Below are 27,343 nucleotides of genomic sequence, written 5' to 3'. Positions count from 1 at the left end.
AGGATATGAGTATGTTTATGCCTATCACTTTGTGCCAATCTATGCCTTTTTCTATGTGCACATAAGACTATCAGTCTATATATTAAATAACACAAATTAATAAGCTAATTGAAGCTGTCTGATTTAATTTTAAATTATATCTTTACTTTTTGTGAAAACACAAATGAATAAACCCAGGTAATTATTGAGATTTATAGGAGAGAGGATTCAGGATAATTAAGGAACATATTTTTGTGTTGATTTGGATTTGTATTTCTTTATTAAAACTTACAGCTGCCACCTTAATGGTCACTACTCTTAGTTACATAGCATTTATACTTTTCAGAATGTTATTTTGGAACACTGGGACTTTTCCTGTGTTCCTGGTTGCACTTGTGCAAAATGCAATAGGAGTGAAATCATTACTCGAAATTGTTAACAAGTTAGGATGAAATGGAAGAGCACAAAGCATGCTTTTCATGTTTTTATTCTTCTGAGGAAGAGTCTCCATGTAGTTAATATATGCAGTAGCTCAAGTCCTAGCAAATGTAAATGATGAGGTGATATTGATGAAAGGAGGGGATTGAGGTCTCAGGGGCACTGATGACGGATTGAACAGAAGCGGCCTTGCGCTGCACGTAACTCAAGTCTGTCGTCTTCACTACTCAAAGCCGTAATGGGAGGTGGCAGTCTGAAATGAGTTGCCACGGCGAGGAGTATTATTTTTGAAATGCTTTCACACAAATCACTAGGCCCTGCATACAACTTAGTTTCATGCTTTAATGTCATCAGGAGGCACAAATTGGTGTGTCTAATTGTTTGCCACCTGCCAGCAAAATGAGCTGCCAGCCAGCCAGACGGGTTTGATTGTCTGTCAGCCATTCAATAGATTGAGAGTGACAACATCAAAAATGTAACTTCAAACTCTGAAGCCTTGAGCAGCTTTGCAGAGACATCATCCCCACAAGAACTCGTGGACTGCTTCATTTTCCATTCTATTCCTTGTACATTGCTGACATTTACCTTATCTGTCCTAAGGTAGCTAGCTATAATTGCATTATGAGATATATAAACATATTTCTGAAACACTAAAGTCTGAAATCCAAGTTGTGACATATCTTTTAACAATAGATTGCATTCCTTGAAAAATGGGATCCAAGATGACAGACAGCCTTTAGAATGAAAGTCCAAAAAGCTCCCAGTGACAAACAGAAGGCGTCCTCTGTACATAAAGTATTTGGTTTTACTTTTCGTTGAAGTAACTGTAAACTCAGTTTCTCAGTTCTTTAACTAGCACTGTGTAACTGTACTGGAAATTACTTGTGATATTCCTTTTGTTATCCAACTACTTATTGGTCTGTTGCAGTCATTGGAGCAATGTGTTCTTAGGCTTAGACTGTAAGTTTGAAAATGACGTGCATAAGGAACTGTAGAGACTGGAGTACTCTTCACTCGAGTACACTATTGTCTCTTCCTATTTACAGTAGAGCCATGGAGAATTTTGATGTTTTAAAGTTTATAATTGTAATATGTAAATAGCAACCTCAAATTTTAGAAATGCTTAGGTATAATAAAACAAACTTATTTTTAGAATTTGATATTTCTTCAAAATTTTTATGGTATTCTTTATATAGATATTTTTATCTACTTGTATAGTAAGTGCTGGTTCTTTTTACTTTTTCATAGTATCAGTGAAGATTTAAAAACCTGTTTTTGATTACACTGAATTACCAAAAGGTATATCTCCCAAACCACTCTTCAATTCAGTGTGTGTAGAGACTGCACAAAATTTTTATTATCGAATGAAAATATATCTGTTGGTTTTGTTTCTAACAGCCATCTGGAAATGGATATAGCAAGTTACAGAATTCTCCAGCAGCACTGCATCTCTGGTAGATTTACTAGCAGACTGTGGCTTGTTAATTGTTCTAGTCAAGCTGCCACTAACTGCACCACTGTTAGCTTTTCTCCAAATCTGCCAGAGCTTTGACCCCACTATTAGCTAAAACTAAACTCTGTATTACACACATTTAGCTCGAGAAGATAGATAATAAATGAAAAAATGTGATTGTTGATATATTTTTATTGTTATTCTTCTTTAAAAATTGTAAATTTAGTCTATTTTAGAAAACTTGCAATTTTATGACTTCCTTGACTAACAGAAGTCATTACAGTCAATATTATATAATATATGTCATCTTTTCTTGTTTTACAAACGTGTTTCGTGTTCAAATCAATGTAGCCAAGCAAACTAATAATGTATTTTTCCTTGCTTTTTAATATTTTGCCTCTAACTTGTTTTCTAGTCTAAAAACTGAATACCCCTAAAATAAAATCTGTGGCTAAAATAAGTAAGACCAAATAAACTGTTTACTTAAAATTTTCTAGTTGGAACAAAGTATAAGCTTAGTGTATGTGTATTTTCACTTCATTAGATTTTTAACATTGGCTTTAGTGCTCAAAATAAAAATATAAACCATGTATGTAATAAATAAATGTACACAAGTAGATCTTACTTCTTTAGCCACAGAACTAAGGTTGTTTTTAAAACATACAGTTATTTTGCTGGTGGTGTGTTCCTACTTCTTTATGTTTGTTGCAGGATCTATGTTGATTATATCATTTGAAAGACAAAAATAAATATATTGAAAATTATTTATAAACCTGCCAGCTTTTACCAGTCAAATATTCTATTGTTATGTCTCATTTCATTCTGCCTGAAGTGGACAGGGTATGATGGATTTGACTATGTGGCTCTTCTCTTTGTCCCCTTTGTCTTTCCTGGCATCTGCAGAGTTTAAGTGAATTAAATACTCTCTTTTCGGTGGTGCATTGATGAAATACTATTTATACATTTTTATTTCTGGTTTTCTCCAGTACTTTATCAAGTATATAAGCATAATAGATGAAGTATTCCATCATTAACCCAGTGCTATCTTATGAGAATCAGTAAGCAGCTACAATTCCTAAACTATTTAGCACATTATTTTTTCACATAGTTTCGTTTTTCACACAAGCCTTTTTGGACAAAATGTGATAATGCGGGAATTAATAATGTGGCTATTCTATGACCTCTGTATAATCTGCTCTTGCTGTTCCTTCCCACTGCTGTCTCCATGCCTTGGGCATCCTCCGCTGCAGTTAAATCTCTGTGTATTTGTGCCAGAGACATAGTTCCATTTTATTAATTTTTCTTTGCCAGGTTCATAGACTTATGGAATGCATTCTGATACTCTCACAGCCTCTCCACCTTCATCTCCCTACCATCCCTGTCAACCACTCTCTCCTTATCAGTCCCTTTCCGGGATACATGACTTTTGATTTTGTTTGTGACCTATTTAGTTCAAGCAGACCATCTGTGAGGGTGCTGGCACTATCCAGTGGAGCCTGGTGGGTTCCCGGTGTGTACGGTCTGACAGTGGCACATAATCCAGCAGTGGAGAGTGTGCCTCTGGCCCCGCCCTCCACCGGAGCCACTGTTCATGATCCCATTTCATGTACTCGTCATACTTGCTCAGAATTTGGGGTTGCAATGGCTTTGTCACAGCCTTTCTGCCTGTCTTCTGCTTCTGTGTTCATTTCCACCCCATTGTCTCCATTTCCCCCTGAGCCTCGGAGCGGGTGATGTGTATGTCTTAGTTAGGGGTCAGTACTCATCTGACATTTATTCTTAGCACCCTGTCCATCTATGAATCTCTGTATTTATTCTCAGTCACTGAAAAGCCTTCTCCATTAAAGCTGAAAGGAGTATTTGTTTGCATATAAACCTAACTCTTTAAATGGCCCTTTGACATTGTTCCAACTTAGATAAACAACTGTATTTCATTCTCCTCCAGAGCCCATTACTTCCTATGGGTCTTTAGTAGGTTTGACAGGACCAGACATAGATCTCCTAGTGTGGAGAGAACATCAATTTTAATTAGACTGAAATTATTTATTCTTCCAGCAGCAATGCTATTGTTTCACTAGTGAGCATATCTTGCTTGGCTGGTTCATCTTGTGGTTGGTAGAGTTCACAAGCAGGTAAGACCATCAACATGTTTTCTCACCCAGCAGTTTGGCTAGCACTTACCAATACTGTGAAAGGTAGCCAGCAAAGAGGAAGCTTCTAGCTCAGTTCCACCATGCAGCCAGTGTAGGGGGATATACCATGTGATGTGGTCTTATCATCTAGCTCTTATAAGCAGCCAAGAGAAATGGCAAGAGCCTATATTGATTTCTAAATCCTTTGAAGCTTGGCTAAACCATTGAGGGAGACGATTGGTCCATGTTTTGTGAGTGTCAGTTACTTCATTATTTTCCAGTCTTATCCATTTCCCTGTGAATTTCATTTCTTTCCAGCTAAACAAAATTCCAATGTGTATATGAACCGTATTTTCATTATCCATCAGTTGATGGACATATAATCTGATTCCATTTCCTAGCCATTGTGAATCAAGTGGCAGTGAATACTGAGAAGTAAATACCCCCGTAGGACAACTTTGAGCCTTTGGCATATATTCCCAGGAGTCAAATAGTGGAGATATACAACCCTTGTATTTGTAGGTTTCTGAGAAATCATCACACTGATTTCCATAGTCAGTGTACCAGTCTGCACTTCTACTGACAGTTAATAAGGATTTCTTTACCCTCACACCAACAATGTTTATTGTCATTTGATTTCTTGATAATAGTCATTCTGATTATGAGATGGAATCTCAAGGTAGTTTTATTCTGCATTCCCAGATGTGGAACACTTTTAAAAAAAACTTTTTTCATCATTTGTAATTCATTTTTAGAATTCCTTGTTTTTATCTGTACACCTTTATGGGGGACGGGTTGGTCAGTTTTCTTAATATTTTTTAATTGTGTGTTCTATTTTTAGTCTTCTGATTGCTGTATAACCGGCCAAGAGTGTTTTTCTGTTAATTCAAGATAACAGTTGGTCCCAGTAGAATCTTTAAACCTCCCTCTGAAACTTTACAAGTCAGGCCAACATCATCTGCATTGCCATCAATACTCTTATCTTTCAAGCTCCTAAAGAACATCCCACTGAACTCTCAACACTCACTGGATTTTCTATTTAAAGTTCCAATATGTACCACAGTCTTTCCCAAAACATTGTCAGGTCTGTGACAGTAATACCCCACAATCCTGGTACCAGCTTTTATCTTTATGCTCTATTGTGATGAAGAGACATGATCACCACAGCAACTCTTGTCTCCCAACAAACAGCATGGTACGGGCCATGTCGCAGCAGTTCCCAACTCCTGGCATCACCTTGTCTTATTTGGGCTTTCTATTGCTACCATGACCAAGAAGCATATTAGAAAGGAAAGTGTTTAATGGGCTTGTAATTCCATATCATGGCCCATGATTGAAGAAAGTCAGGGTGCAAGAGCTGATGCAGAGACCATGGAGGGGTGCTGCTTACTGCTCATGGCTTACTCAACCTGCTTTCTTATAGAACCCGTACCACTTGCCCAAGGGTTGCCCCTCCTATAATGCACCCCACCCACATCAATCACTAATTAGTAAAATGCCCCACAGGCTTGCCTATAGACATATCTTAGGGAGGGATCAATCTTCTCAGTTGAGGTGTCCTCTCCGATGATTTTTGCTTGTGTTAACTTGACACAAAACTAGCTGGGTCATTCCCATTCAGTCAGCTGCCTTTTCATTTGGTTGACTGTTTCATTTGCTGTATAGGTTTTCATTGGATCTCATTAATTGGATCTTTTTTACAGTAATAGTTCTACCAATAAAAAAAAAAGAGAGAGAGATCTTTTTTGTCTTCTAGTGGCTCCAGCAATTTTTTTCAGAGATTTAAAGTTATTATTGTAGAAAACTTTCATGTCCTTGCTTAGTCTTACTCCAGGGTGGTGTTGTTGTTGTTATTATTGTTGGCTATTGTGAAATGGAATTGTTTACCCTAATTTCTTTCTCATCATCTTTGTAATTGGTCTATAGAGTGAACATTGATTTCTCTGTGTTAATTTTGTTTCCTCACATTTATTAAAAATGTTAATTTAGTTCTAAGAGTGGTATGGGTAAATTTATATAGTCTCATATATAGAATTGCATCAACAAACAAGAATTCTCTTAATTCTTTTCCTATTTGTATCTCTTCTGTTGTTTTCTCCTGTTTTATTATTCTAACCAAGACTTTGATTGCTATATTGAAGCTGAGGCTGGTGACTTTCTGCAGGGCCATCCATAAAACTGGGGTTGATTAAGGGGTCATGGTGAAGGCCTGGGGTGTGTCTTAGGTTTCCTATGGGAGAAAAAGGGAGAGTGCCCTAAACAGAAGTATGTTCATCATGGAATCTAATATAAGAAAAAGCATACCAGGACCTAAGTGGCCTAGAGAGGAGAAATGATATATGCTCCTGGGAAAAGAAAGCAGGTGGGTATTAGCCAGTCTCCAAAAAAGTGAGAAAGGCATTGCTGCGGGCAAGGTTGGCATAGCATCCTAGGAAAGGTGAGAAGGCTATTAGGAAAGCTTCTAATCCAGCTTTGGGGTTGGAACAGGACTATTAGGGGTCTAAGGCACAAGAATATTCAGTTTTCTGATCCTTGGCAAACAGTTTGATCATATTAACTAAAACAATGTCTTCAAAGATATATAAAGTTACTGGTGAAGACAATTATCTGTAAAATCAGTCAAACTCAGCTTTTTGTTAAAATGAGTTGAGGCCTTGTCACATTGTCATCCCAGCGATTTGAGCATACCTTCCATTGCAAATTAGTTGGTACATATTACAGAGCTTTCTTGGGGATGCTGGTCCTAAGTCGATATTTTCACATACATGGAAGTTTTATCTTATTATATGTCTTTAGATGTTTTAAAGGTTACCGTATTTTCTATATATTTTTTTAGTCTTTTCAATCTTCAGAAGACTGTTTTCTTTATATTCAATTGAAAGTGTTCCGTTAAGATATATTCTTTTTAAAGTGGTTGTACCGCTTCCTCAGAAAATTGGACATAGTTTTAACTGAGGACCCAGCTATACCACTCCTGGGCATATACTCAGAAGATGCTCTAACATATAAACAAGGACACATGCTCCATTATGTTCTTAGCAGCCTTATTTGTAATAGCCAGAAGCTGGAAAGAACCCAGATGTCCCTCAACAGAGGAATGGATACAGAAAATGTGGTACATTTACACAAATACTCAGCTATTAAAGACAATGAATTCATGAAATTCGTAGGCAAATGGATGGAACTAGAAAATATCATCCTGAGTGAGGTAACCCAATCACAAAAGAATACACATGGTATGCATTCACTGATAAGTAGATATTAGCCCAGAAAATCGGAATACCCAAGATACAATTCACAGACCACATGAAGCTCAAGTAGGAAGACCAAAGTGTGGATACTTCAGTTCTTAGAAGGGGGAACAATACCCACAGGAGTAGATACAGAGACAAAGGGTGGACCAGAGACTGAAGGAAAGACCATCCAGAGATGGTCCTACCTGAGGATCCATCCCATATATAGTCACCAAACCCAGACACTATTGTGGATGCCAAGAAGTGAATGCCGACAGGAGCCTGATATTGCTGTCCCCTGAGAGGTTCTGCCAGAGACTAACCAATACAGAAGGCGATGGCTTGCAGCAAACCATTGAGCTGAGCACAGGGTACCCAATGGAGGAGCTAGAGAAAGGACTGAAGGAGCTGAAGGGGTTTGTAGCCCCATAGGAAGAACAACACTGTCAACCACCCCCCCCCCCCAGCTCCTAGGGTCTAAACCACGAAACAAAGAGTACATGTGGAGGGACACATAGCAGTGGATGGTCTTGTAGGGAGCCATCAGTGGGATAAAAGGTCTTTGGTTCTGTGAAGGCTCAATGCCCCAGTGTAGGGGAATGGGAGGCTGGGAGGCAGGATTGAGTGAGTGGGTGGCAGAACACCCTCATAGAAGCAGGGAGAGGGGAGATGGGTTGGAACTAGGAAAGGGGATAACACTTGAAATGTAAATAAAGAAAATATCCAATAAAAAATAATATTCTTTCTTGTTACTGCTGAAATACAAAGCCTCAAACTCCTCGTAGGTTTTTTCACTTGTGTGGACAGCAAGGTCAGAATGTCCCACGATTATAGCTCCTTTCAGGATGCATCAGACCCAGACTGCATCAGCGCTTTCCAAGGTTCCACAGTAATATCAGTATTACAAGGGCTGTGCCAAGCCCTTTGACCGCAGTTTTATGCAGTACCAATGACTGGAAATTTCACTGTAACAGTGAAGAGAAGTGAGTTGACAGAGACTCACATGCTCCATCCCACACAGCTAGTGGTTGTCAGATCTACACCTCTAACCCAGGTTGAGACACTAGACGATGTACTCTAAGTTCCGTCCTTTAACCCAATGAGATCACTGGCTGACTTCAAAATGCTGCAGATGTTTGAGATTTATGCTGTTTGTAAACTTTCATCACAAAATTTTCATACTTAGTTTTCATGATATTTCTTGTAGGTTTTGCATAGGGTAAGATATTTTAGATGGATGCTCCTGGATGCTATAGAGAGTATGTTACATGAAAGTTTGAATTGATAATGATGACAATGATGTGTTAGTCAGAAATCTGTGATGTTATTTCTCTTGCCATTTATAGATTCACCTAACAGCACTGCCAACCAACTGTGTGTGTGTGTGTGTGTGTGTGTGTGTGTTTGCGCATGTGGTTCTGTGTGTGCGCTCATCCATTTGGTTGAACTAGCTGGCTAACTAGCCTCAGGAGCCCTCCTATCTCAACCTTCCCAGTGCTGAGTGTTGGGATTACCTGCACCTTATTGAGCCAGGAATGGTATACAGCTGCAGGGGATCCCAGCTCAAGTCTTCCTGACAGCAAATGTTTTATCAACTGAGCCAAAAAAATTTTAGAGAAGCAGAAAAACATGAAAGAATTTTACTAATTATTTTTAATTTAAGAATTGTTGTTTATGTTTTCTTGATAGAATTCCAATAAAATAGCAGGCTAGAGAGAAGTTTTGAAGATACACCAAATGTATCAGTATTTCTCTTTTTCTTACCTCTGTACTTTGGGAATTAGAACATACCTTAGACACTTTAGGTAGGGAGTTTCCTGAGTTTAGAGAGTGATAATTATTATTAATAGCTCTAAGGTACCTCATAGTCAAGCCATTCTGAATACATCCTTCCTTCCTTAACCTTCCAAGTCATATGGGAGTGAGTACTATCTCCAATAGTGAGAAACTGGAATTAGAATTACACAACTGAAAGATGACTGGATTCATCTTTCAATTCTATGGTGTCTTGTGTATTCAATCTACAATGTCATGCTTCATCTTGGAAAGGTAAATGGAGACAGTAGATGAGGGCACACCAGGGTAGATTAAAGACAGTATGTGTTCAAGATGCTCATTTAATTTTGTCATCATTACTACAGATGAGGAAAACAGTATCAGAAGAGAGTAAAGAAAGTGTTATGACACAATTAATATCATTTAATATTACCATTAGTTTCAAAAATTTATATGAGCCCATTAAGAACAATAATAATAATAATCATCATCAAAAATAAATTTTCAACATTGAAATAGTTACTGAAGAAATTAATGAAATCACCCCTTTTCTTTGAAAAAGAAGGGTTTGTGATAAAGAAAGATGAGAAGTTTGGCCTTTAGAATGTTGTGTTATTATAGTTTCTCTAGTGGATTTAATTTTCATCAAAACTAGAAAGCAGGTTGCAAGTATAGCTCTTCATTTTGTGGAATTATTGCTACTTACTACCCTGCTAAAGAGCAGCCATGTTGATGCCTCTGATTTTACCTTTATGAAAGTAAAAGTAACAGCCTGACAAAGACAGTCCAGAAAAACAAATGAAAACATAATAAAAATGGACATATTAACAGTGGACTAAATGGGCATTAAATGACTTCACTGAAGATGTTTACATTGTCAATGATTATTTTTGATGCTTTCCATTAGAACTTAAATCGTCTCATGAATCATTCTGTAAAGTCAATCAGAGTTGAGTAGTGCTTTGGAGATATTTATGAATTGAAATTTGAAGTGATATAAATTTTGAGAAATAAGCCTTTATAGCACAGAAATACTGATGCTAATTATATTTTAGGAATTCAGATTTTAAAATTGTGCGTTATCCGCATATGTTCATCTTTGGAGTTTTAAGACAGTAAAATGTCCAGAAGATTTCTTAAGTTAAATTCATTTGAAATTGTTAAATAAATGAGAAAAAATGAATTTCTATGTCTCTAAATTTAAGTCACAAAAGGTAAGTGGCATTTTAGCTATATATGCATGCTGTCCTCTGAGTTTTCTTGTATTGTAGAGAACTGTTTTGATGAAAAAACTAAAATTACAAGCTCTTCACTCCCTAGGTGTGTTTTGCTCCCTCACTTCATTTTTCAACATCATATTTGCCACTTTAGCTGTCAACATTTCATACATATATATATATACATATATATATATGATTATATATATAATATTCAGACACACATACACACACAATGTTATGACAAATTCTAGCATACACACACTTAGTTCTGTGGACTTTAGGGAGTCATGTCTCCTTTCACCTTGTTAGAAAGAGAGGGTCTTGTTTATGCTGTGCCACATAACACATGAGCTTCTGGGTGATATTTCTGTCTCCAACTCCCATCTTGTGTCACAAGTGTTGGAATTACAGATGCTTGCCACCACCATCTGCTTCTTTACTTGGGTTCCAGGGCTCAGGTTCTCCAGTACATGAGGCAAGCACTTTAGCCCAATAAACCATTAGTAGTGCAGTTTTATGGCCTTTTTTACTTGTATGACAGCATCTGTTTCTCTGATATGTGATTATTTTTCATTTGCCATTTTAAAAGATTTGCAAACTCCAGATTCTACACTAGTGTTTACCAAATACATTTCCACAATAGAAACGTCTCAGTCTTTGTTTAAAATCTGCCTCTCCTTCACCAGTGAACTTGGGTTTGCAGGTTAACAGTGTGGAGGGTCAGGAAAGGGAAGCAAAGAGTGTTGAGAGGGACCTGGGCTGAGCTCCAGGTTGGCGTTTGGTTTCTGGTGTTCCATCATGGGGACAGGCTTTATCTCAAGTTTTGGTGTTGTTTTCTATCTTTCTCTGTAGGAGTGTGGTGGTACCTGTAAAGAAGCCGCCTCCAGGTAGTCTAGCCGTCACCACTGTGGGAGCCACTGCTGCAGGAAGTGGGCTGCCAACAGGCAGTACCTCAAGTATATTTGCTGCCCCTGGAGCTACACCAAAAAGTATGATTAACACGACAGGTATCGTCCTTATAGACTTTTGTGAAGCTTCATCCTTTTTTCTCCGTTTGCTGTATCTTCATTTTCCCATTTGATTTTTAACAAGTAAAAACCCAGAACATTAATGGTTAGTTTAGTCTTCAGTGTGCTGTACCCTATCTAACAAATTCTCAGAGTCTGTTGCTGGCTCTAGGACACAGACACAGTGCTCATTTCAGGAGACAGTACTGGTTTTTGTTTTGAGTTGTCTCAAAACATCATACTCTATTTTCAGGGCAAATCAAATTATTGGAATACATTTGGGGAGCAAAAGGTGATTTAGACACTGGAGAGTGACAGGTAAACAACATCTCAGCATGTCAGGGGGCATGTGCTAGCACATAGAGTTTCTGACTGAACCCTAACATGTATCCTTTGCTAAATCCTTCAAGGAAAGGCAGAATGCCCTAAGGACCTTGAGGAATTGAAGAGCCCCAACTTTATTAAAAGAGCATATGACTCAGGACTTTTACCTTACTCTGAATTAATTTGATACAGTTATAACCTAAGAATATAAATTAATTCATTGGCCAGCTATTTTCTATGATTCTAGAAACCACAAATTCCAGATCACTATAAAAATTTAAAGCCTGACTAAAATCTGTCTGTCTCTTGTCTTTCTGACTGTCTCTGTCTCTCTGTCTCTCTCTTTCTCTCTCTCACTGTCTCTCTGTGTTCTCTATTGTCTCTGTCTCTCTTTCTGTTTCTCTGTCTCTCTGTGTCTTTCTCTCACTGTCTCTGTCACTCTGTCTCCTCTCTCTGTCTGTCTGTCTGTCTCTCTGGCTCTCTCATTTACAGAAATGTTCCTGTTTATTATTAGCTAAATAAATCCTTACCCAAATCTTTGTGATTCCATTTTAGGTATTTAGACAACGCAAGATGACCCTGACTCTAGTAGTCTTCTGTTCTCCAAACTGTATAGCCTCGAACTTTTCCATTTATTATCATTACTTAGATTCTTCCCATTTCTATTGATTTTGTAGCTTCTTTTTTTGTGTGCTTTCTGTATCTATCTTGTTTATCATGCCACCTGAGTCTGACATATCATGAACCACACATTTATGGGGTGTAGTAAGTAGAACACTCTCTTACGCATGTGTACTTGTCTCAATCAATGAGCAGCATTATAGCATTGTAAAATTTGTAAGGTTTTTTATTTTTTAGTTTTAAAATTATTACAGTATAGTAGAATCTATACTTAGTGATGTCTAGTAATTAAGTCCTCATTTTTCTTATGACTGCAGTAAAATGAAAAGATTAAATTACTTTTTGTCTTTGTATAAGACATTATACTTATAGTTTCTATTTTAAAAATTAGCATTTTTTTAAGTGTAACAGTATTAAGTTTTTTGATGGTACAAAATATATACTAAGTAAAAATTAAAACTTTTTTTAAATAACCTTCCTCCTTAATACTGGATCATATATAGATAGATAGAAGTGTGAGCTCTAGTGTACAGTTTAGATGTTGGCACATGGCACTATACTGCTGTTACAACAGAAGTCCAATGAGCAACTCACTTTGTTGGAAATAGAATAACATATAATATTTAGGAACACTAGATGTCCCTCAACTCCACAGCTCTTTGATATACTCACATGGCATATTTTAGAAAAATCTTCACTAAAAAGATTTTGATATACTCACATGGCATTTTCATATTATTGAGGAGAACTCATTATTTTAAAATCAGGCACAGTTGAACTCATGATTGCTCTGAAGCAATCATTTCATCAAAGTCAGAATTTAATGCTGCAAAATGATAAAATTATGCTCCCAGTACTCTATAAATTATGCCTTAGAACATGAGGTTTAAGAATATTGCAACAAAGCAGGCAAAGGGGGGAAATTTTTCACATTTAAATTTGCATCGTTTTATCAGCCTCACTTACTGTAGAATTTTTCATGTGTTGATGTCTTTTGTTTATACCCATTTGTAACATGTAATTTTGTTCAATTAACATAAGTAAATCAACTGACTTTTAATGTAACATCCATGAAATTTATTAGTATACGAATGATCAAATAATTTTAATTATCAAATTCTTGTTAGAAATTTTGATGAGTTGATTTTTGAAAATCAAATAGAAATGAAATAATAAAATTATTTTGTTAAATAAATTTATATTGAAAACTAAAATTGTTATTTTGGGTACAGGTGCTGTGGATTCAGGGTCCTCCTCCTCTTCCTCCTCTTCTAGTTTTGTTAATGGTGCTACCAGCAAAAATCTTCCAGCTGTACAAACCGTAGCCCCAATGCCAGAAGATTCAGCTGAGAACATGAGGTATGCATAGTGATTTGTTTCTTTTAGCAGTTTTATTGTCCTTGAAGACACAGTGAAATACTCCGTGGTAGGTTCACACGAGATTAAAAAAAAACCTTCCTGGTGGGGATATCAGCTACGTACTCTTAATATATTCATAACTCAGCCTAACCATGGTACTTGGGGAAATTACTAAAAGCCACTGTTATATATACAAATACAAACTGGTGGGTCTCGATTAAGACTGCTCACAGAGCTTTTAGTTCTTTGTTGAATAGTACATACTGTCATTTCAACTATTCTTCATATGTGCAAAGGCAGCATGGTAGGAACCACTCATCTCTGATTAATAACAGTTTAAACCATAAGCTTTGAAAATAAATCTGTATAATTTTATGTAATCTGTACTATTGGACCATGAATACTGAAGACTATTTTGTTTATGGTTATGAGTGTTGACTCGCTAAATGGACTGCCCCACATTTTAAAGTTTATATACATTTAGAATTTTCTAGTTTTTAACCTATTCCAAGTAGTGGTATTATATAAGTGATATTATGGGCATCTATTATTGTCTGGGTGTACTTTGTCGTAGTGTGCTTAACAAAGCAAATAAACTACTAGAGTGGAATTCCTGCCCAGTTTTTGCATCTACTATGAATACACTATGCCAAGTTATTTTTTTTCTGTGCATTTATATGAGTTTACTGACTTGGCAGCTAACAACAGAATGCCATTTCACTCTCATCTTCGGCCATTTTTGCAATTTTTATATTATTATTATCAAAATGGCCTATCTTGATCAATAGAATATATGTATTTGGAAATTTTCACTTTATCAGGTTTTTTTTCTTTCTTTCTCTTTTTTCTGGCATTTGATTTCCTTTTGTATTGTAAAAGCCCTTTCTCCAGATCTTTCTATTGAGGTGCATAATCAGCAGGAATGACTTTTGTGACAAGTGTGTAAGAAGAACAGGGGTAGGAAGTCTGCCAGCCCTCATTTGAAGACCTCTTTACACTATGGTCTTCCATGTCTGTCATAAATCATGCCCCTGTATTCTTGACTTGAGGTTCACAATCAGCTCTGCTCTGTCTGTACACCTACTAAGCCGACAAAATTAGCTTCAGGTTTAATAATGACAGTAAGGGCCTTGAGGGAGATCTTTGCCCCTTTCTCATGAGAGAGTCGCAATTGTTCTCAATGCTTCATATTCTCTTAGAACTTCTGAATCGGAGCTCAGAAATCCCTGTTGAGAACAAGTGTTGTTTTTGCACAGAAAGGCGTCTCAGAGACTGTTTCTGCAGCAGACTGGACCTTTACATCCCCTTTCGTGGATTTCTTTCCAAATGTGAGCATTGTACAATCCTTCCAGAATTTAGTTTTTCTTAAACTAATAGTTCTTAGCAGTGATACTTATTTTGCTTTGTATAATTATTACTGTTTCTGATTTTACTCATGTTTTGTTACTTTTATTATTTTCACAGACCAGTCTTTACCCTCCTCTAGTTAGCTCTTCCACAGTTTCTCATCCCATTCCTACCCCCACTGTCTTCAAGAGGAGGTTCCCTCCCCTATCCCCGACCCCGCTCCAGGCTTCCCACTCCCTGGACCCTCAAGCCTTTCCAGGATCAGGCACATCTTCCCCCGCTGATGCCAGACCAGCCAGTCCTCTGCTATATATGTGTTGGGGACCTCTTACCCGCTAGTGTATGCTACTGGTTGGTGGCTCAGTGTCTGAGAGAGCTCAGGGATCCAGGTTAGTTGAGACTGCTGGTCTTCCTATGGGGCTGCCGTCCTCCTCCTCAGCTTCTTCCAGCCTTTACCTGTATCTGCTTCAGTCTTAGTTGGCTACTAGTTGGGCCTCTCAGAGGACAGCCATGCTCTACATACATACACCATAGCATCTGTAATAGTGTCAGGCCTTAGAGCCTCCCCTTGAGATGGATCCCAAGTTGGATCGATCACCTGTCAAACTTTCCTTCTCTATTTTTGTCCCTGCAGTTCTTTCTCAAGTTAGTTTTTATTTCAATTCTATTGGGATTATTTGTATATATTGCTGAAACTCAATAAAAATGACTAGAATGTACATTTTAATGAATTTTTCTAGTATACTGGTAAAACCACACTGCAAGTTAAGATGAAAGAAAATTTATTAGTTCCCTGAGAAAATTTCAAATTATTATACATAATTTACCCATCCCTGCCAGCAGTGTGTGCTTTTCAGCTTTTCCTTTGAGATTTTACAGTCAAGTGTTTTAAAAGGGTGGATCATACAATGTGTACTGATTTTTGTCTGTCTTCTTTCACTTGGCTTACTGATTTGTTGATTCCCTTATCTCTTTCTTTATGACTATTCTATTCTTACTTAGATTCAAGTATTATTCCATTTTGTGACTCATAATGAGTGTATCTATTTACTCATTTAGAGACATTGGAGTTATTCCAATTGGCATATTACAAATAAGGATTTAGAATGACTAAGTCTTAGGCTTCCCAACACGTTTTATTTCTTTCTGTTCAGTAAACAACTAAGAATAAAATTGCTGGATGAATATTAAGCAAATGTTTAAAATCACGAGAAAATGCTAAGCCATTTTACAGAGTGGCTGTCTTTGTGCTCTCAGGGGCAATGCATAAAGCATCCCTTACTTCACATTTGTCAGTGCTTGCTGCTGTCACAGCGAGTATTTATAATAGTGGGATAATTATATCTCATTTGGTTTTATTGCTTCTTAGTGCTTTTGCCTGTGTTGATGGGTCATTGAACTCTGCTGTCTTACAATAGCGTTTTTCTTATAGCATGTGGGCGTTATCAGTATACTCTGCGTAGATGTCCCTTGTTAGCTACATGCTTGTCATTGCCTCACTCTGTACAGCAAGAGCTTTCTAATTCCCATAAAATTCACTGTCTCAAATAATTCTTTCCTTTGTGAGTTATGATTTCTAAAATTCCTAAATTATCTTTATTTTTTTCCTGTAGTTTCCCCATTGGTGGGTAGATCCTGGTCTGTTTGAGACAATTTTAGGTAAACAACTGGACAAATATTGAGGTTTGCTCTTAAGTACATTAGTTCAAAATTTGTTTTGTTTGTTTCTGTAACAAACAAAATTGGTGATATTTCATTGTGCTATTTTGATCCTTTAGGTTTGTGGAGCATTAGTATTTACTACTATTTCTGTTCATCATTAGTGCTGTGGGAAACTCAGACCTTATAGCTTTTATTGTACTTTTGTTTTATGGGTGTTTGTTTTTTGTTTTTTTGTTTTTTTGTTTTTTTGTTTTTTTTTTGAGACAGGGTTTCTCTGTGTAGCCCTGGCTGTCCTGGAACTCACTCTGTAGACCAGGCTGGCCTTGAACTCAGAGATCCGCCTGCCTTTGCCTCCCAAGTGTTGGGATTAAAGACGTGCGCCACCACTGCCCAGCTTATTGTAACTTTTTATGTACCTTTTTCTTGTACTTTTTATGTGCCTTTAAAATACCTTCCATTTCTTTCATGGTGTTCTGAATTAGGATTTCTCTTTGATATTCCTTTCAAAATTTGTGAATTATAAGGCAAACAGGCAGCGAACAGGTAGGTTGAACTGTTCAAGCAAGTTCCATTATATAGAATTACAAGAAATGAAAGTAAATTATGCAAGTGGAGGGCAAATCCTTTGCCAGTCATGGTATATGCCAATAAAACAGGAAGGACATTTGCTTGTGCATTTGTGACATGGAGATAAGCAGTTGGGTTTTGTCTATTCTTGTTTTCTAAGCTTTTATATTCCCATTAATTATAATAACCTTTCTTTAGTTATTTATAATAATTTATAATAATTTATTTTTATTAATTATAATAAATTATTTAGAATTTTAAAATATTACCTAGTTGATCTATACTTTCTATAGATTCATTGTTATTTTTCATGGGATAAGAGTATACCATTGGTAGTACTGTGTCCAATTTTCTGAGGAACTGATTTCCAGAGTGGTTGTACCAGCTTTCAATCCCACCAGCAATAGAGGAGTGCTCCTCTTTTTCTATATCCTCGCTGTCATCTGAGGTTTTGATCTTAGCCATTCTGACTGGTGTGAGGTGAAATCTCAGTGTTGTTTTGATTTGCATTTCCCTGATGACTAAGGATGTTGAACTTTTCTTTAGGTGCTTCTCAGCCATTCAGTATTCTTTGCTTAGTTCTATATCCCATATTTAATAGGGTCATTTGGTTCTTTGCAGTCTAACTTCTTGAGTTCTTTGATTATATTGGATATTAGCCTTCTGTCAGATGTAGGGTTGATAAAGATCTTTTCCTTATCTGTTGTTTGCCGTTTTATCCTATTGACAGTGTCCTTTGCCTTATAGAAGATTTGCAATTTTATGAGGGCCCATTTGTCTATTGTTGATCTTAGAGCACAAGCCATTGATATTCTCTTCAGGAAATTTTCCCCTGTGCCCATGTGTTCAAGGATTTTCCCCACTTGCTCTTTTATTAGATTCAGTGTATCTGGTTTTATGTGGAGGTCCTTGATCCATTTGGACTTGAACTTTCTACAAGGAGATAAAAATTATTCAAATTGCATTCTTTTACATGCTAACTGCCAGTTGAAACAGCACCATTTATTTAAAATGCTGTCCATTTTTCCACTGGATGGTTTTAGCTCCTTTGTCAAAGTTCAAGTGGCCACAGGTGTGTGGCTTCACTTCTGGGACTTCAGTTCTATTCCATTGACTTATCTGTTTGTCACTGTACCAATACCATGCAGTTTTTATTACAGTTTCTCTGTAATACAGCTTGAGGTCAGATATTGTGAATACCCCAGAAGTTCTTTTATTTTTGCTACCTTGGATTTTTGCAAATGAATTTGAAAATTGCTCTTTCTAACTCTATGAAGAACTCAGAGGGAATTTTGATTGGGATTGCATTGAATCTGTAGATAGCTTTTGGCAAGATAGCCATTTTTACTATTTTAATCCTGCCAATGCATGAGCATGGGAGAATTTTCCATCTTCTGAGATCTTTGACCCAGCTATACCACTCCTGGGCATATACCCAAAAGATGCTCCAACATATAACAAGGACATATCTCCAGTATGTTCATAGCAGCCTTTTTTATAATAGCCAGATGTCTTTCAACAAAGGAATGGATACAGAAAATGTGGTACATTACACAATGGAGTACTACTCAGCTATTAAAAACAGTGACTTCCTGAAATTCGTAGGCAAATGGATGGAACTAGAAAATATCATCCTGAGTGAGGTCACCCTGTCACAAAAGAACACACATGGTATGCACTCACTGGTAAGTGAATATTAGCTCCAAAGCTCAGAATACCCAAGTTACAAATCACAGACCATATCAAGCTTAGGAAGAAGGAATACCAAAATGTGGATGCCTCAGTTCTTCTTAGAAGGGGGAACAATGGGGGAAGGTTATAGGGGACTTTCGGGATAAAATTTGAAATGTAAATGAAGAAAATATCTAATAAAAATTAAAAAAAACAGATATAAAAAGAAAGGAGAACAAAATACTTATGGAAGGTAGAGGATTAGAGAGCCTTGGGGCAAGAGAGGACAGGAAGAAGGAGGAAAATGGGGAGCAGGATCAGTTATGAGAGATAAGATGATTTATAGAGGGTCAGGAATTTGAACAGAAGCGTGTAGCAATGGGGGTGGGATAGGAAACTGGGTGTAGCCACCAATAAGTCCCAGATGCCAGGAAAGCAAGAGGCTCCTAGGACCCAACAGGCATGAGATTAGCTGAAATGTCTAACAAAGGGGAGGGAGAGCCTTTAGGGACCATATCCAGAGGTTAGTCAAGGCCCTTGGTTGGGGGATGGGGCCACCCACTTACCTCCAAATTCTTGACCCAGAAGGGCTCCTGTCTAAAGATAATATGGGGACAAAGTGTGGATCAGAGAGTGCAGAAAAGGCCATCCAGAGACTGCCCCACCTGGGGGATCCATCCTATATACAGACACCAAACCCAGACACTATTGTGGATGCCAAGAAGTACTTGTTGACAAGAGCCTGATATAGCTGTCTCCTGAGAGGCTCTGCCAGAGCCTGACATATACAGAGGCAGATGCTTACAACCAATCATTGGACTTAGCATGAGGTCTCCAATGGAGGAGTTAGAGAATGGACTGAAATAGCTTAAGAGATTTGCAACCCCATAGGAAGAACAACAATATCAACCAACTAGACTCCCCAGAGCTCCCAGGGACTAAACCACCAACCAAAGAGTACACATGGCTCCAGCCACATATGTAGCAGAGGATGGCCTTGTCAGACATCAATAGGAGGAGAATCCCTAGGTCCTCTGAAGGCTCAATTCCCCAGTGTAGGGGTATGCCAGGGTGGTGAGGTGGGAATGGGTTGTTGGGAGGGGGACCCTCCTCATAGATGTAGGGCGAGGGGGAATAGGAGAGGGGAATCTGGAGGGGAAACCAGAAAATGAGATAACATTTGAAATCCAGTTTAAAAAAAAAAATTACACCATTGGTAGTTTTAGTGCTAGGAAGATGTGAAGGAACCATAGCAAATGGTTAAAGGTATAAAGTAATATGAAAGTAGGAAATGATAGTTATCTTTCTAGAAAAGTAATTCAGGCTTTTTTTTTTTTTTTTTTTTTTTTTTGACAACCAGTGGAGATAGTACCAATACTAGGTGACTTTTATTCAGTAAAGATTGAAGCTATTTTTATGGCCCAGTGCTATTGTATAGAGGACATCAATCATTTCCTGGCTTCACACCTCTGAACATCAGTAAAAACTTTTACTCAATTTCTGAAGTAATTCTTCAGAACATATCTTTGGGAGGCGAGTGACATAGAGCCCACAGCCACTTTCTTAGGTTTCTTTATCCCGTCATGGTTCAATGCCTACATTTTGTTTAAAGATTTCAAGTGGACTGGATCCAACCATATGCACTAGTTTTTGTCAGCTTCCTCCCACTTGACTTACTGATTATTGATTCGCTCGTCTCTTTCCTTATTTTATTTAGTGCCAAATATTATTTTGTTTTGTGTTGTCACCAAGCATGACATGGTTTGGTTTTGTTCAGCTCTTTACTTTTTTTCCTCAAGGCTGCAGGAGGAGCTGCTACTTCACAAAGGACAGGGATCTAAGTCAATTTTTTCTAACTAGTTGTCATCCCATAATTGAAAGAGGGTTGTTAGAAATTAATTAGTTTTTGAAAAAACAAACAACAACAAAGACTCACTGATCTCAGCTGAATTATATCCATTCAGTCTTTTATCATGAAAGATGTAATATTTATATAATTCTCGAGTTCTAGCATATTAGCATGGATTGAACTCTACTAGCTCATCATGTGAAGGCAGTTCAGCTCCTTATATGGTCTTCTTTTTCCTTATATGGTCATCACAAATGGCAATCCCTTTCCTTCCTTTTAAAAACATGTCTATTATTTTCATATTCAAACTGGGATTCCTTATACATGGTATCAGTAGATCCTATATAAAAATCAATTTGACAGTCATCATATTTTAATCACCAAATCTGAATGGTTTCACTTTAATGTAAGGAATGACTTGGTAACTATCACTTTTGTGGTATTATCTTTCTGTCTTGATTATCTTCCCTCTAGTACCTGTGTTGGGTTCATGGAGTTTCCTTGCCCTTTCTCTCAGCTTCTCTTCCTTCCTTCACCTTTAATATGGAAGGCTTTTATGTCAATGTTCTAAAATAGCACAGTTGTGTAGTATTCTTTGCTTATAATGGTTGCTCTTTTAAACCTTGATGCTAATTCATCATGCATCTTCGTTCTAATAGTTGGATAGAGCCTGGTTATTACTTATCAAATCATGCATTGTGCTGTGGGATTTCATCTCCCCAGAATGTCAAATCAAATAAAAATAGATAAATAAATCAAAAGTAACAATATAACTATATCTCTGCCAATGACTGTCTTTACGTGTATATATTGTCCAGCACTCTTAATTTATGTAAATCTAGGGTTTTTGTCAGGAATCATTCTCTATACTGGAAGAACTTCTTAACACAGTTCAAGTAGTTACAAATATTTTCCAATATTTCTTGTCCTAGCCCCTAGTTTTGCTATCATGTCATAATGACTCTGAACAGTTAGAAAGTTGTGGGCCTCTGTTTTTTGGAAATAGATTTGAAATATACTTTATTTCTTGTGTTCGAGCTAACATTGTTTTTCTGAGGAGAATTGCAAAGTTTTTCTTTGTTCTCAAACCACCAGCCAAAATATACAGATGGAGAGACCCATGACTCCATTGCATATGTAGAAGAGGATGGCCTTATCTAGCATCAATGGGAGGAGGAGCTCTAGGTCCTGTGAAAGCTAGATGCCCCAGTGTAGGGGAATGCGAGGGCGGAGAGGTGGGGGTGGGTGGGTGGGTAGTTGGGGGGAACACCCTCATAGAAGCAGAGGGAGGGGGAGTGGAAAAGGGGGTTGTGGGGGGGTAACTGGGAAGGGGGATAACATTTGAAATGTAAATAAATAAAATAACCAATAAAACCATAAACTACTATAATAGTTTATTATGACAAATTTGGGTTACTTACTATTAAAGTTCTTCTTGGTGCTTTATGTCTCTTGGGTTATGTGCTTTTGGTTACTTTTAGTCTTTGTGGAAAGTTCTTAACTGATAACCATATATTTCTTTTGTTGTCTCTTTCATTTTCTTAGTTTTGTGTTATGACCACATCAAATTCACAGAAATCAAGTATTCCATAACATCTTTTTATTAATTCCCTTAGTTCTGCAGGCTGCAAGTCTAACACATTCAGACTGACCTCATAGCTGGACCACTTTCTTATGGAGACTGGGATCTACTTTCAGACTATTTAAGGCTCTGAACACATTCAGCATCTCATCATAGAGGACTTGTGGACCTGTTGCTTTCCTTGTTGGCCATTAGGGGCGACCTTAGCACTCGGCATTCTCTCCTGTTTCCCTGCATTTAACTTGCTATACTCTGAGCCAGTAGTGTGTCAGGTGCTTCTCCTTCTGAGGTTGTTACTGTTCCTGTTCTGACTCCTCTTTCCTGTCTTCTTCCTTCCTGCTTCCTGGAACCACAGAAGTGTCCACCTTTTATAGTGCATGTGTTTAGACAGAGCACGCCTACAGGGAAATCTCCCTGCCTCAATGGACATACAATTAATTTGACTTGAAAAGATAAATTTGACATGAAACATGATCTATCTATAGGTTCTAGAGGCTGTGGTTCAGGTATCTTTGGACACTTAATACTTAGTATATTGCCCTTTGGGATTTAGTTAATACTTATAATACCCATCCAAGAGTTCTTGAATTCCTGAATGATAAAATGCTTAAAAATCCTATCTTTTAGCTATTAAAAGTGTGTGTGTGTGTGTGTGTGCGTGTGCGCACGCATGTGTGTGGCACATTATTTTTATTAACTAAAATCGCCAGTGTGACATTAGAATTTCTGCTTTCTACTTGTAATGCTTTTATCCCTTGAGCAAAAACTCCCATCCTCCCACTTTCTCCCTACCTCCAGCCTATGTAACCATATTCCATTCACAATTTCAATAAGATTGAGTTTTTCTAGATTCTAAGCATGTGAGATCATGCAGTATTTGTTTTTCTATAGATGATTCATCTTGTGTGCATATAGTTTTCCAAGCCTAGCCATATTTGTTGCAGAAGACAAGTAGTAATGAAATAGTAAATAATCTGGGCATGGTCTATATGCCACCTCTTCTGTATACATTCACCTATTGGTAGACACTTGGGTTAGTTTCATATGCTGACTTTTGTCAACAGTACTACAGGAAGCATGAAAGTCTTTAAAGTCACTGATTTATCATCTGGCTTTCTTAACTCTGTTGATTCATCAATTGAAAGTATTTTATCTTTTTTAACTGTATTCTTCATTAGACAATTGCTTGAGATTTAGAGAGTCTTCCTTCTCTTGTAATACCCCTTTGTTTGTGCATGCTGGCTGCCTTGCCATGTCTTTTAATTCTTACAGATGTTAATAGTACTTGCTTTATATTTCTAGGAAATTCCAGCATCAGAGATACTTATGATCTTGATTGTATTCATTTATTTCTATTGTCATTGTCATTTTCCCTGCTGCTTTGGCTGCATTGTAATTTTTGGTTGAGATGAAGTTGTGGATATCTTGGTATCATTGATGCCTGTAATGAGCCCTTTTCTACTTAGGCTCCACTTTTCATGTCAGAGGCCAAGCCATCCTAGTTTTAGCTGAATTTTATATTTTCTACTGTTTTGGTTAATCCTAATGAACTGCAGCTCTGAGCCTCCCAGTCCTTTACTTTTTACTTGAGCAGGAGTCATCCATGGTCAGTGGTGTCCTCTCTTCGTAGGCTGCTTGAGTGCTATGTTTCAGAGAGGCTCAATACTCAGTTATGCCTTCTGCAGTAATAGACTGCTATTCTTTTATGGAGTACTTGTGTCCAGTGTTCAGGGGTCCTGGCTCCTTGCTATTCTAGTTCAGATGCATTCTCAGTCATGGGCTGGCTGCCCTGCCAGTCTGATAGAGAGCCTCACATGGATTCTAACTACTTGTAAGTGATGGAATCTTGAAATACTAGGTCTCAGGATGTTTCTGTTCCTGCACTAGCAATGTATAGGCTTTCTTTTCTGTCCTAAATTGGCAGGATTGCTGGCTTTGCCACAGCCTTCATAAAGCTGTTGACCCTGTTCTCTGCAGGAGACAGGAAAAGGGTCTAGACTATGGTGTATGCTTTCTTGCTGTAGTTCTTGTAACATCTCAGCTTGCAGAAGAAGCAAAGGAAGTTTTCCTCACCTCATCTATTTTGTCCAGTCTTTTTTCACCTATTGGTGAGGCTTATAGAAAGTAGTTTAAGAGTAATTCCACTATCCTCCTATGGTTACCAGTCTGAGAATTGTAGTCTCCCATATTATAATGCTCTCACTTCAACTTCAGAAAGTTTTAACCTTGTATTTCTTCATCTGCTTCACTAGGGAAGCTAGTTCCTGCATCCTCTCCCTGATGAGAAGTTTTGTTGTTGCTTTTAGGTTCAAGGTTAGTAGCTACTTGGCATATTTGCATGCTCTAGTAGGATTGTATCCATTGTGTGGCTCCCCATGTGGTTATTTTTTGTGTCCAACTTGAGATTTCTTCCTCACAAGTAGATGTCCTTTATTTCTCCTTGTTTTCCAAAAATACCATGTGAACTGAATGCTCGTCTAAACTCTTCCTGCAATACTGCCTTGGGAAGCAGTTTTGTAAGAAAAGCAGATGGTATGACTGGTTTCTGGGCAAGGTTCTAGGTAAGACTACTTATAAAGACTTGGAACTGAGAATTAGTCTGAAAGAAAGGTAACATTCTTGACCTTACAGCACAAGCCATTGCTGTTCTTTTCAGGAATCTTTCCCCTGTGCCCATGTCTTCAAGGCTCTTCCCCCACTTTCTCCTCTGTAAGTTTCAGTGTCTCTGGTTTTATGTGGAGTTCTTTGATCCACTTGGACTTGAACTTTGTACAAGGTGACAAAGTTCACCTTGATATGTACTATCATATCATCTGTAAATAGTGATATTTTGACTTCTTCCTTTCCAATTTGTATTCCTTTGACCTCCTGTTGTTGTCTAATTGCTCTGGCTCAGACTTCAAGTACTATGTTGAATAGGTAGGGAGAGAGTGAGCAGCCTTGTCTAGCCCCTGATTTTAGTGGGATTGCTTCAAGCTTCTCACAGCCAGTGCCTGGCAAATACAGAAGTGGATGCTCACAATCATCCATTTGATGGAGCACAAGGTCCCTAGTCAAGGAGTTAGAGAAAGTACCCAAGGAGCTTGAGGGGTCTGAAGGCCCATAGGAGGAACATTAATATGAACTAGCCAGTACCCCCAGAACTCCTTGGAATTAAACTACCAATCAAAGAAAACACATGGTAGAACTTGTGGATCTCGCTGTATATGTAGCAGAGGATAGTTTAGTCAGTCATCAGTGGGAGGAGAGGCCCTAGGTCCTGTGAAGGCTCTATGCCCAAATGCCAGGACTGGGAATGGGAGTGGGTAGGTTGGGGATCAGGGGTAAGGGGAGGGAATAGGGGATTTGGGGAGGGGAAACCAGGAAAGGGGATAACATTTGAAATGTAAATAAAGAAAAAATGTATATATATATATATATATATATATATATATATATATATATATATATATACACACACACACACACACACACACACACACATAAAAAAGAAAGGTAACACAATTTGAAGGGAAGACCCAGGACATTGCCGGGGAAAGAGCCATAATTGTAGTACCTTGAGGAAGTTACATCTACAGTCAAATGGCTACTGCCTCACTTGACCTATTCACTGACCAGTTTTGAGTGTGACATTGAGTGAAGCAGCCTCCCTTCTGGGACACTTCACAGCCCTGCTCAGCTCTGCAGGCAGGGGAGGGGAGTCACTGAAACAGCTGTTATGGCATTATTCTCTATGAGTAACTAGGTTTTTAGGATGTTATTTCTATATCAGAGATCTAAAACACAATTCTGGCCCTTTATGTCACTGGGCTTGAGTCTCATTAAAAGTTTATTTTCTTGCCTTTAGTTCTGCCCTATAGGGAAGTTTGGTGACACTTTGTCAACTAGTTGACCTGAAAATAAATGTTGTGTTTGCATGTTCATTTGTTTCCTTTCCACCTATTAAACATCCAAATAACAGTTTCCAAAAGTGTACTCCAAAAGCTTGCAAAATTACGTAAAGACATCCTAAAAGCATCAAGTTTCTTAACACATGAAAAATATTTACTTGAAATTTAGTTTATATCATAAAGTAATAAACCTTATACAGTAAAATTCTGTTGAGCCTCAGGTTTTTAATCTTGTGTAACTCTGTTTTCTTAATGTATACATTGTGCTCTTAAAGTATGTATTATTTTAATTAGAAGAAATTGGGAGAAATGTTAGATTTTTTTTATTTCATAAGGTCATGGAAAAATAAGATAAGCACTTTCCCCCCAGCACCATGTTTTGCTCAGTGGTGGCAATCCTAGAGACTTACAGCTCAAACACCGTTGAACTCTATGCTACTGACTCGGAAATCTCTCATCTGTTTATCCATCAGCTCCATTATGCGTCCTCGTGTTTCATACAGTAATTGAATGAAAGCCTGATAAAATGTTTAAAACCAGTGCTTGTCAGTTCCTAGTCATAACATGTAGTTGATTAAACAACCTTATATGGCTTTTCTACTATAATACCCCCTTTCTATGCATTTTTAAAAACAAACCATTTATTTACCTATGCCTACATTTCCTAATTTATATAGGAACATTAATTGGTAAAGTGTTTGTACCAGTGAGTTCCCTAATTGAATTATTTCCTATCTGCTGTATCTCTTGAGTACATTACTTTACATAGTAAAGTTGCTTACTTTAGCTTTACATTCTGTTGTTATAACTACCCATTCCTTTCTGATATAATGAATACATTGAAGAACTGTACAAATTAAAATTTTAACTTTTCTGTATTTATATAATTATGCTAAGAAACTAAGACATTACAAAAGAATTTGACATTGGGAGTAAATCAACATTATGATTTTATGAAGTAGCACAATTATAATAGTGGAGTTTATTTTAAAAACTGATAATGTGTATAATGTCCAAAATGAATTATAATCACAAGTTTCTAGGAACACAGCCTGGAGGAAGTATGGTTTTTTGTTTTGGGGTTTTTTGTTTTGTTTTGTTTTGTTTCTGAGACAGGGTTTTTCTATGTAGCCTGGACTGTCCTGGAACTCACTCTGTAGACCAGGCTGGCCTCAAACTCAGAAATCTGCCTGCCTCTGCCTCCCAAGTGCTGGGATTAAAGGCGTGCACCAC

General features: G+C 37.6%; 1 protein-coding gene and 1 non-coding gene across 11 annotated transcripts in view; both read left to right on the top strand.

The window, feature by feature from the left end:
- The window catches only part of Nbea (neurobeachin), a 543,806-nt gene that overhangs the window by 213,220 nt on the left and 303,243 nt on the right, over positions 1-27,343 (top strand). For 9 of the 10 annotated variants that reach the window (XM_029475176.1, XM_029475174.1, XM_029475170.1 and 6 more), the window contains 2 exons: positions 11,084-11,238; positions 13,416-13,542. In XM_029475176.1, coding sequence (XP_029331036.1) covers positions 11,084-11,238; positions 13,416-13,542 — 282 coding nt within the window. The remainder of the gene's footprint in view (positions 1-11,083; positions 11,239-13,415; positions 13,543-27,343) is intronic. The other variant, XM_029475172.1, reaches the window with a different exon arrangement.
- On the top strand, positions 9,667-9,798 carry LOC115030711. Its single transcript, XR_003836309.1, has one exon. It is a non-coding gene; the product is annotated as a small nucleolar RNA SNORA69 (small nucleolar RNA).

Source organism: Mus caroli, chromosome 3 (assembly GCF_900094665.2).
Source record: "Mus caroli chromosome 3, CAROLI_EIJ_v1.1, whole genome shotgun sequence".
Classification (NCBI taxonomy): domain Eukaryota; kingdom Metazoa; phylum Chordata; class Mammalia; order Rodentia; family Muridae; genus Mus; species Mus caroli.
Note: the sequence above shows the minus strand (reverse complement) of the source record. Positions and strands in the feature narration are given on the sequence as shown.